The sequence below is a fragment of the Gekko japonicus genome, unplaced genomic scaffold (assembly GCF_001447785.1).
Source record: "Gekko japonicus isolate JY-2015 unplaced genomic scaffold, Gekko_japonicus_V1.1 scaffold133, whole genome shotgun sequence".
Taxonomy (NCBI): Eukaryota; Metazoa; Chordata; class Lepidosauria; order Squamata; family Gekkonidae; genus Gekko; species Gekko japonicus.
The window spans coordinates 1,286,237-1,307,592 of NW_015171506.1; the positions used below are offsets into that span (position 1 = coordinate 1,286,237).

The 21,356-nt window shown below is 40.8% G+C and overlaps 1 protein-coding gene across 2 annotated transcripts; it reads left to right on the forward strand.

Moving 5' to 3' along the window:
• Nucleotides 1-408: 408 nt before the first annotated feature.
• GKAP1 (G kinase anchoring protein 1) lies at nt 409-21,020 on the forward strand. Of its 2 annotated transcripts, none has more exons than XM_015419272.1 (12): nt 409-518; nt 4,323-4,576; nt 6,769-6,912; nt 8,345-8,422; nt 9,647-9,779; nt 10,664-10,686; nt 12,996-13,148; nt 16,188-16,289; nt 17,556-17,619; nt 18,149-18,219; nt 18,442-18,519; nt 20,809-21,020. In XM_015419272.1, the coding sequence occupies exons 2-12, from the start codon at nt 4,367-4,369 to the stop codon at nt 20,854-20,856; spliced, it is 1,104 nt and encodes a 367-aa protein (XP_015274758.1). In that variant the 5' UTR covers nt 409-518; nt 4,323-4,366; the 3' UTR covers nt 20,857-21,020. The 2 variants fall into 2 exon arrangements, with proteins under 2 accessions (XP_015274758.1, XP_015274757.1); XM_015419271.1 differs by having other exon boundaries at nt 4,320-4,576; nt 20,809-21,019.
• Nucleotides 21,021-21,356: the final 336 nt, after the last annotated feature.

The following is a 21,356-nucleotide window of genomic DNA, read 5'->3' on the forward strand; positions in this document are numbered from 1 at the left end:
TTTTCCTATTGCTTGTCACGCGTTTGGTTAATAAAACACCAATATTACGACTGCTTTTGCCTTTTCACTTTTTAAAAGGGGTTGTTTCAATAAGAACCATTACAGTGAAAACGTTAATCCTAGCCTCTCCTTGCCATAGCCGGCACGTAGCTTCGGAATCCCGGCGCTAAAGGGGGAAAAGGGGGGGGGGGGGGGGCGGGTCGCTGTCGTCGAGGTCTTGCCTGCGTAACCAGCTAGCTTTGTTGCGCATGCGCCAGCTGCCCTCATTGTCCTGTAGCCAGCCGACCCGAGAAATAAACAAACTCCGCAAACCAACGAGCGCCCGAGCCGGGCACGGATGCGCGCTCCCGTGAGCAGCTCGGCGCTCCATCAGTCTCCTCCCCACTCAGCCCTTGCCTGACGCGCCGCCGCCGCGAGCGCCTCTACCCACCGCGTCCCGAGCCGTTGCGTGGACTGCCGGCGCGAGGCCGCAACCGTTGCCGCCCGCCCGGAGCGTGGCTTTGGGGCTTAGGAAAGCGGTGAGGGCCCTTCTCTTTCGTACTGGCTCCTCTGTCGCTTTCTCTCCCCGCCCCCCCCCCCGGAATTTGGGGGAAGAGGAGAAGGGGGCCCGACTCCTTCTCTCAGGAAGAGGTGTGGGGGCAGAGGATCTGGGCTGGTGCAGGCTCCGGGGTGCGGGGAGGGGGCAAAGAAGGAGAGGGCGGCGCGCAGCGGGGGTCACGATCGTAGCGCGCCTGCGAGTGACCCGGAGGGAGCCGGACAGCCCCAGTCCGTAGAGCTCCCGGTTCGGGGCTTGGCAGCAGGTGCCGCCTCTTGTAGCCCTCGTAGCCAGCCTTTCTCCCTTGCTGCCTCGTAACCTCAAGAACCCCCAAGGAAGGAGCTCTTTTGCAGTTAAGTGGAAGTAAGCCGCGGTGAGCACACTTGCGCTTACTACTGAGTAAGCAGGCATAAGATTGTACTGCATTTTCTGGTGCAGGTGCTATAGGCTTCTTTAAAATGGTAACGGATCAAGCCTGCTTGCGACTCTTACAGCATAAGTTGGAGGCCCGCAGGACAGCAGTTCACTGATAGTATGCTTGCAGTATTTACTATCAGGTTAGCTTTCACGAACATTTATTGGAAAGCAAAAAGGGAAAGAATATTATCCAGACAGTGTTCTTTATCACAATGTTCTCTGTCTGAGGAATTCAGAGAACCATACATGGGATTTTCCTCAGGAAATCCTTACAGTGAACCAGTAAAATTGTTTAGGCTGAGAAACAGCATAACTGGCCTAAGGTCATCAACTGAGTGGGAATGTTAAGGCACTTAAATGCCCTACCTATGTCTGTGGAAGAGTTTAAGGCTTTGACTTGATTTTATCTTTCCTTCATAAACAATAAAAATCTGCAGAGTTGCTGCTATCAGCAGACATCTCTGTATCTAACAACCAAGAGCTGATCCCCCATTAAGTTACGCACATCTGCCCAACAGGACCAGCTGCAGCTCTCCAAACCTAGGTTAATCCCCAGGTTTGCAGACAAATCTTAGTGTTCCCCTCCCCCAAATGGTGTACAACTGTTCCCTCCAAATCAATAGCAATGGCCTTGCATGTGGAGAAATTGCAAATACCACACATACTTGGAGTTGTGAAAGATTTGGGGTTGCTGGCTGCAATAGCATAGCAAACTAAAATGACGTGCACAAATATTGCAGTGGTGGCCACCAGGAGGAGGAGGAGCTGATTGTGGCTTCCCTTCCCCAGCCTTCCCTACTTTTTCACTCCCCCTCACTGTGCTGAGGGGATGTGAATGGGCAGGAGGGGAAGGCAAGCCAGTGGGGGGAAATGCAAACCAGAGATTATGGTGAGGAGTAGAAAATTGTATTTATTCTCCCTGGTAGACTGTTGTGCTTATATCTATATCTATCTATTTTGCCATCAACTCATTGCTTATGGCGATCCCATAGGGTTTTCAAGTCAACTAACATTTAGAAGTGGTTTGCCATTACCTGACTCCGTGTCACAACACTGGTATTCCTTGGTGGTCTCCCATCCAAATAGTAGCCAGGGCCAACCCTGCTGAGTTTCCAAGATCAGACGAGATTGGGCAAGCCTGGGCTATCTAGGTCAGGGCATGTTGTATGAATAGTGTATTGGAAAGCATAAAAAACCCCACACACCTTAGAATGATTGTTTGACCCATTGTTGCTCACTGGAATATGCAGTAACCCAAGTTTTCCAGAATTGTTCTTTGGTGACAGTTAAAACTGCTTCAGTTTTGCACTGGGAGACCAACAAGGATGGGATAGAGGTCAAGGCCCTTTCCAGTATTGCCTCCTACCACCTGGATTCAGAGGTTTACTGCCTCTAAATATGGAGGTTCCCTTTAGTCACAATGACTAGTAGCTGTTGATGGACCTACCCTCCATGAATCTTTCTAACCCCCTTTAAAATCACTATGCTTGTGGCCATCACTATGTTCACTGGCTGTGAATTCCACAATTTAACTGCTTGTTGAGTAAAGTATTTTTTTTGTCGGTCCTGTACCTATCGCTCATCAGCTTCATCTGGTATCCCTGAGGTTTATATTACGCAAGAAGGAGAAAAAGCTTTCAACTTTTTCCACCCCATGCATAATTTTATAAACCTCTAGTAGAATGTCATATGGCATAAGGGAGAAGGGAGACCAGACTGTAACTTCTTTGCAGTATTATGCCATTCACAGAAGAAGGGGAAGAGCAATTCTAATTAAATAACTGTTTACACTGCAGCACACGCACACTCACCCCACCACATGGTATCCTGCTCTGGAAGTCTATGAACTCTCAGCAGTGGCATATCTGTGGATGCAGGAAGCAACCAGATGAGGGGGATGTCCCAAAAATTGTTTTTGTTGATGTTGCAATGAATGAACACCCTTTTTGCTGTTTAGCTGTAAGAATGTCTAATTTTGTGAGGATCTTAGCTGACCAAAACTCTGTTTCTCAGCCTGGGGTAGCAGGTCACATAATTTGTCAAGTACACCTGCAGTGAAGGACTGTGAAGAACCCATCCACTCATGGTGGGCTGATGCAGAAAATTTCCCATAACTCTGACACCTATGGTGCACCTCAACCAGGATATGTTTGCAACCCACCTACTGTTTCTACACCATTGAAAGCTAGCAAAGCTTCTTTATAAAATGCTAGGATGCTTTCTTGGTAGTATTGTTGATTCAGTGGGAATATTTACATGTAAACAGATATAGAATATACTTTCAATATGAGTCTGAAGGAAAAAATGACAGATCTTTGAAGTTTGCGCTTTGCCTCTCTTGGCAGTACGTACCCTTAGGGATGTTTCTGTGAAGGAAGAATTTATTACAATAAAACCAGTTAAGTTAAAAAACAAATTTGCGTGAGACCTTTTGCTGTAGATGTTGGTCAGCATTAGCTTGCTAGCAAAGGTGGTAGGCAACATTTGTGACTTCTCGCATCTGGAAAATAAGGCACTTGCTCCATTTTTCTCCCACAGTATGCAAGAATATCTGACCTGATGGTGTCACTTGTCATTGTTGGTATGTCAGGGTGAAGGGACAAAATCTCACAAAATCCTTAAGAACGTGGGACAAAGACCTGTAGGGTCTTCTCTGACAAACCTTTGAATTGCTTCACTTTTAATAATGTAGCAAAATATTTTGTAAATATTCCACAGCAATTTTGTTTCACATCACTGCACTTCAGTAAAACAAGAAGCGTTCTTTTCTTTAAAACATATTCTAGGATGGCCATCGTGCTTCCAGGGATCTAAATCCCTAAAATCCTTGCTTATAAAATCCTAGTATGCTTCCTTTTTCATTTCACTTTGAAGAGTGCATATTTAAGTTGGGACAGTGATTGCAAAATATGACAATTTCTTTCCCATTAACTATTCCTATTTTCTATCACATTTGAAGCCTGAGCTTTAATGCAGGCCAGGCTCCTAGAGAAAGAACTGTAGTGTTCCTAAGCATTTTTTACTACTAAATTTTTGTAGTCATTGCCATTTCTCCAAAAGGTCATTGCATCTAGAATTTTCCAGTACAATGGCTTTACAACTGCTGAGTGCTGAAAATGTATCACTTTTAGACTCTACTGCAAGGATGAACCATCTCACAATTTTTCTTTGTTGCTATATTAGAACTATCCATTTTGTTCAAAGAAAGGTTAAAATGTGGCAGTTTGATTTTTCTTTTGATAGATGATAAAAAACTTTAATTATTGGTTAACGTGAGATTTAGTGTAAGTGCAATTACAGTAAAACAATAGTAAAGTAATATTTCTGCCTCTTCCCCTCATTTTCCTTTTTGTTGCTTTTTCCCCAGAAGCACCTGGAATAAGAGATTTGCTTCAGGACACCCCCAGCTTTACAATGGCCTCTGCAGTTATAAGCTCAGTTCCTTCACGATTTGCTCTCTTACAAGTGGATAGTGGCAGTGGATCGGATTCAGAATCTGGAAAAGGAAGAGGAGATCAGAGTGCTGGGAAATCCCAAGTTTCAGGCAGCAAATCAATCTCTAATGAAAAGAAAAAAGAAAAGAGAAGAAAAAAGAAGGAACAGCAGCAGAGTGAAGCAAATGAGGTTAAAGGATAGTTATTTTTAATAATCAATTGCTAAATATCCTCATGTGGAGAAGGGAAAACTGAATGTGGTCAAGATTGTAGTATGCAAATATACTGGAAAGATGCTAAGGGATTCAACAGGGTTGGAAGGAGTGTCCAACATTGTTAGGGTCAGATATAAGTTTTGCTCTCAGACTACTTGAAATTTGTTTTTTAAAAAATGTTTTACTTCTTTGTTTTGCAGGTTGTGCTTAGAGTAATTTACAAAATAAAACTTAAAACAGATTATTATTATTACAGATTTTATTACACAGATATTAATCCAACAGAAACTAATACCCCAACAAAAAGTGCCAAGACAATAACACCAAAGTAGTGGAAGGATAAAACCTTAACTGCCAGGTAGATACTTTTGACAATAGAGGGTGCCACCATTGAAGAGGCCCAGTTGTCATCTGCCTAATCTCTGAAAGACTTCTGGGGCAAGATATGATAATGTTAAGTGAACAGGCAGGGTTGTTGTTGTTGTTGTTGTTTTTTTTTGGGGGGGGACAGTCCTTCCTGGTTCCAGAACATTTAGGGCTTCATAGGCCAAAATCAGCACTTGGAATTGCTCCCTGAAATAGACTGGTACCCAATGTAGATGATTCAGCACCAATGAAATACGTTCATTAGTGCAGATGCCTGTAAGTACCTGGCCTCACAGTATTCTGGATGAGCTGAAGTTTCCAAACCATCTTCAGAGGCAGCACCATGACCGTAGTCCAGTCTGGTCATTACTAAGATATATATAACTGTAATTAAGTAATTCCTTTCCAGGACTAAATACACCAGCTGAAACTGGTGAAATACATGTCATGCCACCAAGTGCAAGTTGAGCATCCTTAAGCTGTGCAGAATCTGAAAGTATCCCCAGGCTCTGAATCATGTCCTTAAGGGAAACAGGAACCCTATCCCAAACAGCGTGAATTCTGCAGCTCCAGTCTGTATGCACCCCCCCTTTCCCTCCAAACCAACAGTCTGGTTTAGGATTCAGTTTACTCTCCCTCATTTATCCTGTTACTGAATCCAGACATCTGTTCAGTATATTCACTGCTATATTTGAACCCAATTAAAAGGAGAAAGAGATGATGGACTGTAGTGGTTAGTTTGTAGCCGAGGACTGGGGGAAACCCAACTTCAAATCTATCAGCCATAAAGTTTACTAGATGACTCTGGGACATTCCCCTTTCAGCCTAGCCTACCTCCAAAGATGATAGGTTAAAAAGATAATCATAAACAGTTCCTGAATGGTGGGATAAATCTGTAATAGACAGAGAGATGAATGTTAATAGCACATTTCAGGCATTTCACTAGATCACATCTTCTAGCAGTTCCATGTAGATAGGGGGAAAAACCCCGGAATGCCATAGCATATACCATGGAGCAGAGCTAAAGTCTCCATGTATCACCTGAAATTGATCCATCAGGTAGAAGTGGATTTCCAGAAGGATAACAAAGTCAGCGAAAGCAGCAGAAAAGTCTAGGAAAATCTATAGGGTCATTCTCAGCTTGTCTTTCTTCCAGCAGAAGTCATAATTGCAGCCCAGATAACCCAATCTTAGATATGCTTCCTTGGAAATTGTCACCTATGGTTTCAGTGCAGTTTACTTCAGTGTAGGTGTCCTTAGAACATTGTATCCCTCAGTGTATGTGTTTTAAACCTAAATTATTATTATTGGCTTGGATCTCACCCACACTTTCCATGGATGGAAGGGTTTTCATCTGTGGAAACTTGACTTCCATACTTCCCTCCTCCTTCTGTCACCCAAAATGTTGCTTCTGGGGATTGAAAGTCTGCCACTAAAAGAGGAAATTTGCTAACAGCCCCCCCACTCCAGGCACAATACATCTCCTTATGTTTTGATACAGTGATTCCTTTGTTTTTGTATAATAAAGGTTATTCATTTTCTAAACAAATTATACTATTAAAACATGCATTAAGATGTTCTTGTCTCTTTGATTCAGAGACTCTCTCACTGTTGCACTCCTAATTTACTGTTTTGTAGCTACATAAGATCCTTGGTAGTAATGCGACTATTGATATGGAATTCACATTAAAGAACCTGAGTTTTATTATTACACTTCTAGAACATGTCTTTTAAAGAGGACATATATGTGCTATGGGTATTTCATAGTGCTGAAATTCATGTCCATTGTTTCCCTTTGCAGCTCAGAAACCTTGCTTTCAAAAAAATTCCTCAGAAGTCTTCCCATGGAGCCTGCTTATCGCAACATGAGCAAACATCACACAGTTCAGTACAGAAAGATTCTCAGGAAGAAAACTGGCAAGAGTGGAGACAAAGAGATGAACAGGTAGTTAAACTTGCTACCTTGAATATTTTGCTTTAAGTATTCAGAATTGTGCTTGATAAAACTTTGCTACAAATTTAGCTTTTCTATTTACAGTAAGATAAGCTGGTATCTAGGACTGTTTTGTGTAACTGTTTATAAGCATATATACTCAGAAGTTATATTAAATTTAGTGAGACTTACTTTATTCAGGTTGTTTAGGATTGCAGGCTTATGGACAAAAGAACCAATGGCTTACAAAGGAAGGTATAAAATCAACAGATGGAAATAAAGTTTGATCCCATTTCTCAATTGCTTTAGTGAGGGCTAAACATAAAGGTTGTTTCCTCTTCCATACTCTATTGCTGACTAATTAGTTCTTTTTCTCTTCCCTCTGCCCACTGATACCTCTGTACTTTCTCTCTTGTTTTACTTTATTCTTTTTTAACTTACTGCTTTATAGTTGGTTTCTGTGGTATAGTTGGGAGTTTCAAGCTCTGAAACAAAAATAGGCACGGAGGATTAGCAGGATGAATAAGTTTGGGAAATGGGCTCTAACCTAAAATGTCTGTTGAGAAAACATTCTTGACACAGTTTTCGTTAAGTTGGACAAAATACAACACGAGAGTGTTTGTGTTAGCTAAACCAATAAACTTGTTAATATCGGCATGTTATTTTGCTAACAAAACAAGTTATATTTAGTCCTTTGTGATCTCTGAGCATCATATGGATGGGATTTGCAGACCAATGATTGAGAAACTAGTTTACAGCTAGACCCAAAATCTCCTCCCCTCAAACACAGACTTGGACCATGTGTGCCATGAGGGGAGGAGTCTGCAGTAATGGGTATAGACTAGCAAGCTGATCTACCTGAAGGCAAGTACATCAGCTTGCTAGTCTATACCCTGAAGGCAAGTACAGGTGGATCATTCAAAAGTAGAGGCATAGCATGTCCAGCTCCAGAAGTTTTCAAATCATTGCTTTGCTTAGGTGTAAAGCCTACTGGTGTGAATGCACAGATAACCACCCAAAGAACAGCAATCATATAAAATCAAAGGCTTGCTTGCACTTCTAAAATAGAACAGAAGTAAAGAAAGGATATGTCCACACTGCAGATAATTGTGTCATTGGTATTGATCTGTAGTTAATCATTGCACAATGTGTTTAAAAGGATTGTTTTTACAAACAAATTTTAAAGATTGCAAAGTATGTACAGATCATGGCAAGAAAAAGTTTGTACCTCAGATTTGTACGTGCATAAGATGACTTGTACGTAGATTTCTCTTCCAGGAACTCAATTATTTTCAATCATACTTTCCCTAGATTTTGCAGAGATCTTGACTAATTTTACTACTTCCTTTTGTAGTACAGGTTGAGATTGGTGGAAAATAGTGTAAATCACACTTATACCAAAGTAGACTTCAAAACTAAGTTCCTGTCCATCTTGTTTCTTCAGCTGACTTCTGAAATGTTTGAAGCGGATCTAGAAAAGGCTTTACTTCTAAGCAAACTGGAATATGAAGAACACAGAAAGGTATTTCCTGCTTTTACTATGGCTTGATCACAGTGGATGTTCTCATCAACTCTTTGGATGAGCTCCAGGATCAAATACTTGGTTAATCTACAGGAAATATGTAGAAATTTCATTTTTTAATGTAGTTTTCTGAAAGATAGTAGTAAATTGTTAAGGCATGAAAAGAAGCTTCAGGTAACTGCAGTGCATTCAGAGAACTTTAAAGCTGCTCTAGTAAGCCTGTTTATTTTCATTTCTTTTGATCTTTTAGGTCTCATTTATTTTTTCTTGGAGAAAGGATTAGAGAACAGTGTAGCTGTTTAGATATGACATTTTTTCCCCTTCAGGTTTATAATATCAGGAATCTGACTCAAGCTATCTCCATACAAACTTGGGAGCTTGAGACCAGGGCTGCATCCCCATTGTGTTGGATATTGGGCTGTCATTGCACTGTAGCAATCATTCACAACAGAATTTTCTTGTGTAGTCAAGACAATCTAGTTAAGAATAGTAAATGACGTGGATGTAACATAGCTGTGACAGTTTAAAATATATCTAACAGTTTTGTGCTAGGTGAAGTCAGAGTAACATCAGATCAAGCAAAGGGTGCTGGCGTTTTCACATCTGATGTAGTGGTGTTGAACATAAGGGGTCTGCACCTTTGCAGGCACTGACAGGAATAAAATAGTTTTTGTGGAGTCCCTAGGCAGAGCTGAGGTTTCGTATATTTGTTCCATGGGCATAGTTTCAGAATACTAATCGACTCGTGTCAAATTATTTCAAAGTATTTTGTTTGCATACTTTTTTCCTGGTGTATATATTTTTGTATTATTCTGTGTAATTCTGAACTGGGCACTCGAGTTTACAGAGACTTCAGAGGCAAATGAGAGATTTTTGTACAAATATGGGAGACTTGCTTCGGCTCTCCGAGAGCCCTGGAGAGCCGATGGCCCATCTCTCTGGCTGGCAAAGCGTGTGGGTTGAGGGAGGAAAGCTTGTGCTGCAGCGGGGCTCCACCCTAATCACGGGAGACCTCAGCCACTAAAACCCCACCACTGGCTATAGCCCTGGGTAGAGGCTATGGGAGTTCCCAGGGGACGGGAAAAAAGAAATAGTGTGGGAAGTGGGGATACAGGGGGAAATGTACATGCTTCCTGTGAGTTCTTGCAGGTTCCCTGCTTGTAATTATATATTATCAAGCAGTTTGAAGTTAAAAACAGATGTGAGCTTTTTATTTCTTTACAGGAGTATGAAAATGCTGAAAATGCTTCTCCTCCTTCAAAAGCTGCACACAAGAAAGAGAAGAGAAAAAATCAGCAGGGAAAAGACAAACCTCTCACAGTGTCATTAAAAGATTTTCAGTTGGACAGTAACATAGGTATACTTTGTATTTATTGTATATACAAGCAACTTAATATGTTCACAGGAGTCACAAACAAAGTCCACATTTAGCTTATGTTCAAAAACTAGAAAGCAAAACAAAACTTTTTGAATCATTCTGGATATAATGTAAATCAGTTTTTGATGGAACAAGCTCAACAAAATATATCCAGAACCTGGGTGTGGGGTAGTTGTCCAGCACTGTGGATGTCCATGTTTATTTTTCCTTCTTAACCATTACCTTGTATCTAAAGCAATGAACAAAAATTGCTTGACCTAGTTTGATCTTTATGTCTTCCAAGCAACAATTCCAGTTTAGACATTTAAGGCTGTGTTGAAACAGACACTACACTTCTGTTTGGATATCTGCTTCTATAGGTGTGAGCAAGTACTTTGGCTGTGGTCCAGATTTCTCTGTATGTGAGCAATAAGCACTTTCTCACATGTGAAGGAGGGAGGCTTTGCATACCGTATAATTTGCATTTCTAAATGGTCCCCTGACCCTCTGAAAGTGCAAGGAGCTACACTGGGAGGAATGGTTCAGAAAGATCTAGTTTTTTGCACAGAACACAATGCCTTTTTTAATCCTTCCCTGTATTCAGAATATGATCCATAGTTAGCATACTTTCAAAATTCTGTACTTCAGGGTAAACAAACTGGATATTGCTTTGGTTACTAGATTTAGAAATCTCGCCAATCAGTAAACCAGAAAAATTAAAATAAGGGTTGAACTCAGTTTAGGGATTGTTAATTGATAAACTATGAGTTTGCAGTACTGACTCACTCTTGAATTGTCATTGTTATGTTTTTTGTTGGCAAGTTAAGCAATTAAATTTAATTTACAGCCCATAAACACTTGATATTTTTCATGTTGTATTTCAGATCCCGTTTCCAAAAAGCAGGAGGTAAGTCTCTGATTAAACAACCATGATTTGAAGTAGAATAATGGAATCATAGAGTTGGAATGGATCTCCAGGGTCATCTAGTCGAACCCCCTGCACAATGCAGGAAATTCACAAATACCTCCCCCCACACACACCCAGTGACTGCTGTTCCATGGCCAGAAGTAGTTTGATCTTAGCATTTTATTTATTTATTATTGCACTTCTACCCCGCCCTTCCTGCAAGCATTTGATCTTAGCATTAAGTGATCCTTAAGATCATAGAGAGTGAGTCAGTGTGGCATAGTGATACAGTGGCAGACTAGAATCCTGAGAGACCTGGGTTTTAATCCCCACTTCTACATGGAAGCTTGCTAGGTGACTTTGGGCCCATCACAAACTCTCAGTCTGGCCTATCTCACAGGGATGTTGTTGCTAGGAAATGGAGTAGGTGAGAATATGGCACTTAGCCACTTTGAGCAGGTGAGAACAATGCATTTAGCTGCTTTGAGTACCAGCTGGGGAGAAAAGCGGGATATAAATAAATGCATGCATGCAAACAGCATAGATAGTTTCCACTATGTCTAATTCTCAACATCACCCCATCTGTGGATATTTAAATCCATAAACATATAAGACAGATCTTTCTACAATGTGAGAAAAGCCTATAGGTTTGCGGAGAAATCTGAAATCTAAAAAACAAAAAACTATTCTAGAAACAGTATCTGTAGCTTTAAGAAACAAATGCCCTCTCAGTGGCCATTGCTTGGCAACCACAACGGTAATGACAGCCCTCAAGGCTTGGTTTCTGTCAGTAAAAGGCAGGGATGGGGGCAGAGCCCTTTCCAGTGCTGTTTTGACCCTTGAGGGAGGACTCATTAGAGTTAGGCTCACCAGCAGCCTGTAGGATACTTGCTACCATTTAATTTCCTTGACTTGCTAAGGCCCAGCCACTTGTTCAGCAGCAGTCACCTCATGAAAGTCAATATGGTATAGTGGTTAGAGTTTCAGCCTAGGGTCTGGGAAATCCAGGTTTGAATTCCAACTTTGCCATGGTACTCACTGGGTGACCTTGGGCCAGTCACACACACGCAGCCTAACATATAGGACTAAGGGAGGTAACCCCTGCAAGTCTTTGAAAGTTCCCCAGTGTGTAAGTGGGCCCATTCCTTGGGAGAGTCTGCAAGGGGAGGAAAACTGAGGACACTGGAACAAATAAAGGTAGGTTGGCTAGTGGTTGGGAAGGAGAGGGAAAGAGAAAATAGTGTTGGAGGGAAAATGAGATGTCTTCGACAAATCCTTGTGGGTCTGCTGCTGGTCAGCTTTTTTTCTCCCTGAAAACGTTTGCGCAAGTTACAATTAAGCAAATTGTGTTTTATGGGGAGGGTTTTTTCGAAGCTTGTATGGCAAATATTTTTGCCTGCTGCATTCTATATAAATGATAGCAAATCATGCTTGCTGTTCTTTTGAGTTAAGTACAGAAACCTGGGAATTGTGTAGTGTCTGAGAAGCTGATAACTTCATTAGAAACTTCGATTAGTGATCCTGAAATAAAATGATAGCAACCTTTTATTTTTGGGTTTGGTTTAAATTTTTAGAAAATTGCTTTAAAAATCAGGAATGAATAGTACTGTTATGTACCCCACCCCACTGCTCCACAGCATTTTGGGGCAGAAAAATGTATTGTCAAAGGGAACAATATGACCTATTTCTTTCTGTTTGTAGTTTGATCTTCAGGCGCTTTGGCATACTTTTTTCCATTTCTGTTTTGGCTTCTTTATGAATAACTGCATTATCTCAGTCAGAGGCCACATTGTGATGATGTCAAGGTGCAGTGTAACCAAGTGGATTTGGCTGCATTAAACCCCCTGCAGTACATTGACTGTGAATGGAGGAGGGAAAGAATGGATTGGCCTTTTGGTGAGGCAACCAGATGATACTCTGTGAGGTGGTGCAGTGATTTCATTGCCTGCCCTCATAGTATGGTGCATCAAGAGACAGAATGTTACTAGGCTTCCTCTGCAATGCAGATACACAATTTCTGTCTTGCTGCATGACAGTGGCAGGCAATGAAACTAATTTATCTAGGCATTACAAAATTAATGATTTTAATATATTTAATGTTTTTGTAATTGCCTTAATTTTTAGGTATATGTTCTAGTAAACCTGGTTGAACATGAGATTTAGATTTGGTAAGGGAAGGGAGACTTCTCATGAAAAATGGCAATTCAACTCTGTGTTGAATTTTATACAGAGGCTTTAAAAATAATTACATGTATTGCTTCTTCTTAATCTGTTTGTTTTACTGACAATTAATAATTGATACTTGATAGGAATTGGGATCTTCGCATCCTTCCTTGCATGATGGAGGATTCTTCAATAGACTGGAAGACGATGTGCACAAAATACTTAATAAAGAGAAAAGAAGAGAACAGGTCACAGACTACAATGGCATGGATAACAGTACATCTCGTGACCCCACACAGGCATGTTAAAACGAAACCTTAAATGTACATATCTTGAAGATTACAGCAGTAGTAGAGAATAGGGTGCCTGCTGAAGAACAAATAAATGTGAGGTATGAAGAGGCCCCAAGGTTTTTTGATCTGAGAATGATCTAGAAAGGAAACTCATTTCACAAGAGAAGAGAGTTCACATGAAGGTAGCTTATAATGTATGATACCTATATCTGCCACATTTTTATCCTGCCCTTCCTCAGGGCAGCCTATATGGTTTTTCCTTCCTTTGATTTATCCTTTCAGCAATGCTGTGACATAGGCTGAAAGAAAACCATTGACCCAAGGTAACTCAGTGAGATTTATGGCTGAGTAGGGATATGAACTCACCTTCCTGGTCCTGGCCAGTGTTCCCTCTAAGCTGAGTTAGTGTGAGCTAGCTCACAGTTTTTTAGCCTCCGGCTCACACATTTTTGTCTCAACTCAGGAAGGACGGCTCCAGAGCAAACTAATTTATGCAGCAGCCAAATCGCTCGCTCACAACTTTAATGCCAGTAGCTCACAAAGGAGAATTTTTGCTCACAAGACTCCACGGCTTAGAGGGAACATCGGTCCTGGCCCAATGCTCTGATGACTGTGCCATACTATCTGTCCATCATCTACAGGATTCTTTGGTACTTCCATGTTTGTTCTTAAATTCAGTGATTACTATGCAAAGATGCCTTTTAGTTGGTCAGAAGAGCTTGCATACATGGACTGAGGATATGAACATGGTCCCCTCCACTACAAGCAGCTACTTAAGACATCTTGGACAACAGTTTGAAATTAAGCTTGTGAAGCAACATTTGAGGGTAGAGCTCTAAAGCTGTGCTACAAGTGCAGAGGTTTACCACAAAGCTCTGTTATTGAGGGCCTGAATTTATCTTGGGGTAGTTCTTTATTTTATTTATTTATTTTATTTATTACTTTAACTTTTACCCCACCCTCCCCGCTAAGGTGGACTCAGGGTGGCTTCCACAAAACTGATGAACAATATACATTTTACAAATGATAAAATATAATAAATCATTTAAAACACAGACAAATCAATTAAAAACATAACTTCGATGGCGATAGAAATAAAGTGCAGTTTAAGGACACATTCAACGGTGCCACCACACTAGGTCATGCTGGGTCGAAGTTCACACAGGGCGCTGCTGGTAAGACGCCACTCCTAACGGAACGTCTGCCTAAACTCTTTTCACGGCTCTGCGGAACTGTGAAAGGTCCCTCAGGGCCCTGATCTCGGCAGGAAGCTTGTTCCAATAGGACGGAGCTACAAATGAGAAAGCCCTGGTCCTAGTTTCCGTCAACCTGACTTCCTTTGGGCCAGGGAGGTCCAGGCGATTTTGGGATCCTGATCGCAGTGCTCTCTGGGGAACATGCGGGAAAAGGCGGTCCCTCAGGTAGGCCAGTCCCTGACCATAAAGGGCTTTAAAGGTCAAAACCAGCACCTTGAAATGAATCCGGCAGCCAATGCAGAGTGTTAAGCACAGGCTCGATGTGCTCCCACCTGTGGAGGTCCATCAACAGCCTGGCCGTTGCATTCTGCACCACCTGCAGCTTCCGGAGTTGCACCAAGGGCAGCCCCATATAGAGAGCATTGCAGTAGTCCAACCTCGAGGTGACCATAGCATGGATCACTGCAGCCAGATCATTGTGTTCGAGGAAGGGAACCAGCTGCCTAATTAGCCGAAGATGGTAAAAGGCTGCCTTGGCAGCGGCTGCTACCTGGGCCTCCATTGTTAAGGAAGCATCCAGGAGCACTTCCAAGCTCCTGACCCTCAGCGCTGGCACCAACAGCGCCTCACCGAAGGCCGGGAGTGGAATCCCTACCCCCGTACTGTTCTGATTCAGGCATAGGACCTCTGTCTTCGTCGGATTCAATTTCAATCAACTCAGTCTAAGCCATCCAGCCATGTCCTGTAACACCCTGTCCAGATCTTCTGGGGTAGAGTCAGACTGACCACCCAACATCAGATAGAGCTGGGTGTCATCCACATATTGGTGACCACCCAGCCCATGCCTCTGGACAATCTGGGCAAGGGGGTGCATATAGATGTTGAATAACATCGGGGAGAGCACAGCCCCTTGGGCCACACCACACACTAGTGGGTGCCTTCGGGACTGCTCCCCGATGGCCACCCTTTGTCCCCGACCTTGGAGAAAGGAGACAAGCCATTGCAAGGCAAGCCCCTGAATTCTCGAGGCGGTGGGTGAGCAGCTGATGATCAACCGTGTCAAACGCCTCCAACAGGTCTAACAACAGCATCACTGCTGTTCCGCCCCGATCCAGATGTCTCCGGAGGTCATCCGTGAGGGCCACCAGTGCTGTCTCCGTCCAATGGCCCGGGCGAAAACCAGACTGGAAAGGATCTAGCATGGAAGTGTCATCCAGAAAGCTCTGCAACTGTATCGCCACCGCCCTCTCAATTAACTTGCCCAAATAAGGCAAGTTGGAGACCGGCCAGTAGTTGGCCAATTTGGCCGGATCCAGAGACGGCTTTTTAAGGAGGGGGCGGACCATCGCTTCCTTGAGAGCCCCCAGGAACATCCACCACTACAGCTTGACAGAGATACTTCCTGAATAGTCTATTTCAGTTTCCACAGAAAATATAACTTTATTGCTTATTGTGTTTTGAAATACAAGGAGTAAAGAGAGCGAGCAGTTTTAAGTGTCTCTGCATGTATTTGTAAAATATTTTGATTTTTAAACAATAGTTTGTGTTTTCAGCTCTATGTGAGATCAACATTTTCACTTTATGTAAACAAATGAGTCATATAGCATCTTAAAGATTAATGCATTGTAAGCATTCATGGCTTAGAGTCCCATGATAAGTGGGTTCTTGGTCACAAAAAGCTACAGTAACAGTGTGATTCTAAGTTCATTGAAGTCAATGGGCCTAGAAAGGAATGCACTATAACCTTTTAGTCTTTAAATTGACATAAGACACTAATTTTGTTTTGCTGTAACAAATGAACATGGCTACTGTCCCCATAATTTACACAGTATTTCTTTTTAATCTAAAGGATTTTGTCTTGAAGGATGGAAGAATAGAAAGACTAAAGCTGCAACTTGAGAAGAAAGATGCAGAAATTCAGCAACTAAAGAATGTTATCAGTCAGTGGGAGGTATGTAATCCCCAAGCAGTACTAAATGATGAATGTAAGCTAAAACGTCATCGGAAAGGATGCTTTGGCCTTTTTGCAGCATAGCTTCCCAAAATTATTTCATTAACCTCTACTTTGGTGGCCTGTATTGGTAAGAGAATATGACGCACAGAAATGATTTGAAGAAGTATTAACTTTGGAAATACTAACATGTTTGTGTGTGTTAAATGCCACCAAGTCATTTTCGACCTATGGCAACCCTATGAATTAATGACCTCCAAAACGTCCTGTCATTAACAGCCTTGCTTACAAGGTCTTGCAATCTGAGGGCCATGGCTTCCTTTATTGAATCAATCCATCTCAAGTTGGGTCTTCCTTTTTTCCTGGTATTATTATTTTTTCCAGTGACAAAAGTCCAATACCCTCAGTTTGGTTATTTTAGCTTTTAAGGAGAGTTTAAGCTTGATTCAATCTAGAACCCACTTATTTGTCTTTTTGCAGTCCACGGTGTCTGTAAAACTATTCCAATGCCACTTTTCAAATGATTCAGCTTTCATTCTGTCACCTTTCTTCGTTGTCCAACATAATAGTGGGGAATACCATAATATGAATCATCTTGATTTTGGTCACTAATGACACATCCTTACACAAGGATTCATGGTTGCCCTTCCCAGTCTCAGTCTCTTTCTGATTTCTTGGTTGCAGTCTCTTTAATATTTACATCATACAACATTTAAATTATTTTTACTTTCTTAAGTATTTGGACCTTACTTCTGAAGGCATTGAATGTGCCGTCTCATTTCCAGTCTCTCTCTATGCAAACAGCAGACACACCTTCCATAGATTTCTTACACAGAACCTCTTGATTAAAACAAAATACGTACTCACATAGGTACACAATACGAACTTAAGTATTTTAATGCAGTTGATTGTTGAGATGTAAAAGTTGCCGATCCAAACTGCATCGTACACTGTGCAATTTATATATTGGATTTTAAACAGGGAGAATATCAATTGATCATTCAAGGCAATAACTGAATTAATAAAACTTGACAATTTGTTTTTATTTCTTTCTATTCTCCCTTCTTTTACCAGCAGTAGAAGCTTTAAATATGTTTGATTTTCCAGGATTCCTGTATTGTCATATTGCACCTTCCTCTATTTTAATTATTGCCCTCCCATAAATTAGTGATTGAATATACAACTTTAAAACTAGTCTATTTTTCACACAATGTAACAGTTAAGTGAATACACCATTTATATTAATTGGGTTTCTAAAATATTTAGGCAAAGTATAAAGAAGTAAAAGCACGAAATGCCCAACTTTTGAAAATGCTACAAGAAGGTGAAAGTAAGTATTTTTAAACAAAATATTCTTTTAACAACATGTTTCATTCTAAAAAGCTTTCTAAAACTGTTCTGGGAATAAAATTCAGGCCCAGTAGGCACCTTTAAAGAACAACAAGATTTCTAGGTTGTAAGCTGAACAGTTCACTTCCACCTCAAGTGACTGCAGACAGAGCAAGATCTTTATCCTGCTTAAGGAATCTCTAAACCCTATCTGACTCAAAAATGCATTAAATACCTCTTTCCCCCTCTGCTCATCCTTTTCCCTCCTCCCTTCAGGTGTTCCAAGGACCCTGACTGGTTGTTTCTGGCTTTCTCTCCAGGCCACCACAGTACAAAGGGGATTTGCCAACAGTAGAAAAGGGGATGGACTTGGCTCTGTCTCAGTAACACATACAAGTTCAGTTTTTTATTTCGGGCAGGCCTGCACATATGAGAGGGAGCTGAGTGGCTGGCCAAGTACATGTTAACCCCTGTGGTTTTGAAGATGTCAAGGATAGTGAGTCTAATCTTTTATTTGTTTAATATTTTAGTGAAAGATAAAGCTGAAATACTCCTTCAGGTTGATGAATCTCAGAGTATTAAGAATGAGCTGACTTTACAGGTAAAGATTTCTATAATTTAAAAAACACCAGGTTTAAAAAATCAGAATAAATGTATATGGACACAAATAGAAGTAAAGTTTTGAATCTTTCCTCTGTATGGACTTCCATTAGGAAACACCCACAATTTGTGCTGATTCGGATAACATCAAATACTATGGAAAGGGCTTCAAGTGCCTCTATTCAGAAAATTATGCTTATGCTCAGCGTTATATTTATTCCAGGTGACTTCTCTTCATGCTGCATTGGAACAAGAAAGATCTAAAGTGAAAACACTGCAAGCAGAATTAACAAAATATCAGGTAATATGACTACACGAGATCTTTAATTAAAATATGCATATATTTGATCCAAAAAACCTTTAGTTTTTGTGTGTGTTTGCTCTGAAGTGGTCATTGTTCAGGACTTGCGTAGATGGTTTTTTGCTTTATGTTTCAAAGTGATGCAGACTAAAATTCTTAATTTTGTCTGCAGTTTACTTATATTGCTATTTCTCTTTCTTGTATAGCTTACTTTTTAATAGTTGTGTCTTCCTCCATCACAACCTGTTTCTTCCCTATTATGTATGGCTATCAAAGTATTTGTTTAATTTTATTAATCACACAAGCACAATCCTTTGCATGTTGATTCTTTGAAGTAAAGTCCCATTCACTGGGGTTGTTGCTAAGTAAGCGCACATAAGATTGCAGCCTTTAACTGTTGTGCAAGAAACTTCTTTCCCAACTGTGTGTTCACAGAAATCACCATTATGTCGATTTAGAACTTCTAAACCAAGTTACTCTTCTGAAGAATATCACTACCACACTCTATTTAGAATGTTATACTGGTTGATATAATCTTTCTTTCAAGAGTCAGGGACAACATTAAACTGTTCTGTATTTCCTGCCTGTGATTTTATGTCCTTTTGTGGATTAGTGCATGTGTGACTGAAAGGCATCCATTCTTTGACAGTGCTTTGTGTGTGCATTTATTTTGTATAACATACTTGTACTGTAGTAATGTAAGGGACCTGAGAATAGTGACTGTTCCCTACTATTAGTCTATGGAAGAAAGGTTCTGTTTGCGCTTGCAAGCGCAGGACTCCCTGAATGTTTTCAAAATATATGCTTTCTTTGAAACATTCTCCAATATAATTTTTAAATTACTTTCTGAGATGTACTCTCTACATAATTGTCTCAAATAATAGCTTTCAGATGAAATGAAGGAGCATTACTTTGGGGGAAGCAAGCTGTTTTCCAGATTTTGACTCTTCCCTTGAAACAGCATGGCAGAGTGGTTTTGTCTGTTTTCAAAAGTTTCATAAGCATACTGCATTTATACAGTAGACTGAGCAGAAAAAGATTGCATAATAATTTTTGATACAGTAGTTTTGACAAGCTTGAGCCCAGAAAAGAACATAAGAAGAGCCCTGCTGAATCAGACCAGTGGGTCATCTAGGCCAGCAACCTGCTTCACACAGGGGCCAACCAATAGGATATAGAGGCCAAGGGCTTCCCCTGATATTGCATCCTAGCACTGTTATTCGGAAATTAGCTGCATCTGAATATGGAGGTTCCCTTTAGCCACCATGACAAGTAGCTGTTGATGGTTCTATCCTCCATGAATCTGTTTAACTTGCTTTTAAAACCATGTGTGCTTGTGGCCATCACTACATCCAATGGCAGTAAATTTCACAATTCAATTACTCATTGAATAAACAAGTATTTCTTGTTGTCTGTCTTAAGTCTATTGCCCATCAATTTAATTAGTTCCCCCTGAGTGCTAGTGTTATTGGAGAGGGAGAAAAAGTTCTCTCTATCCACGTTCTCCACCCCATGCATCATTTTCTAGACCTGTATCATGCCCCACTCTTTGGGATAATGCTTTAGGAATGAGAGAATAATAGGGTTGCCTCAACTTGGGGGGAAATGTAGAAAGGGGCAACATTTCAAAAGCTTCCTCTATCCCCAGGATTCTTTAAGCTCTCAGGGATTTGAGCAGGCTAGTTGCACCCCACCCCAGTTTAACTAACACTTAACTGGTTTCAGCTCCTTGTGCCCCTATAACGTATGCAGGCCTTGGTGGGGATCTTTTGAATAATTTATGAAGTTATATTTTCTTAATATTTGGGGAGTCCCTTGAGTATGTAGAGATTGCTATCTTGTATGTACTGGACCTGTTACTACTTTTCTGTTTCATACATGGCCAGTTTTTTTACTGTTTGATGTAGTGATATCCACCCAGAAAGTGAGTATTTGTAGCTAAGTGCTTCACTGGTCAGCCTTAGTTGATGTGGACATGTGTTATCTGAATTGACCGAGTAGAAAATACATAACCAACAAATACACTGCCAAGTCTTTAGTATCTGCGGGTCAAGAATATTCAGGTATCTCGTTACAGTTTGCATATTGTTTAAACTGTTACCCTGTGAAAATGAGTCATTATTGTCCTAAAATCATATTGTGAAACAACTGCATTCAGAAAACCAAATTACAATATTCTAAATATTTGCCTTTAGTCTTTGTCTTGTGATAACATTTTCTCTTGCTTCATTCTGCTAGTTTTGGTTATACGTATCTTTTTAGTAATTCAGTATTTTTCTCCTCTCACAGGGTGGAAGAAAAGGGAAAAGAAATTCAGAGACTGACCAGTGCAGGTGATTACGGTTGCACCAGCTTCAGAGAAGGGGGTGGGGGAAGGAATCAATCTTCAGGGGTTTTGCAAGTGTATATTTGTACCTACTGCTTAACTATGCAGTTTTTGTGGGGTTGACAGCAAGATGTTAATTGACTAACATTCTGAATATATGTTGCACTTATAGTATAAGGAAGAGAAGCTGGAAACTAGTATTATAGTTGAGCTCAAACCTTGTTTGTGCAAATACTACATTTAGTTTTTCATCAGTCAATAAACTTTTGTCATTTGTATGACCTTATGTCTTCAGTTTCAATAAGGCTAACAGCATTAATCAGATATGAGATGATTGGGACCATACAATGCTTCTTCCATAATCACTTACAGCTAGAGTTGTTAACAGGCTTGGAGAGGTCTTGTCCCTTTAATAGAGGCTTAAAGTTTGGAAATGGGCTGCTGAAGTTTTCATGGCATGGTAGGAAATAACATCACATTAAGCCTTTATTGAAGGGACAAGACTTTTTTT

Excerpts from the sequence above, each read along its gene's own strand:
- GKAP1 (XM_015419272.1), top strand. The coding sequence starts at position 4,367 with ATGGCCTCTGCAGTTATAAGCTCAGTTCCTTCACGATTTGCTCTCTTA. Across the intron at positions 10,687-12,995 it reads CCGTTTCCAAAAAGCAGGAG|GAATTGGGATCTTCGCATCC; the intron begins GTAAGTCTCTGA and ends GATACTTGATAG. Across the intron at positions 16,290-17,555 it reads ATGTTATCAGTCAGTGGGAG|GCAAAGTATAAAGAAGTAAA; the intron begins GTATGTAATCCC and ends TAAAATATTTAG.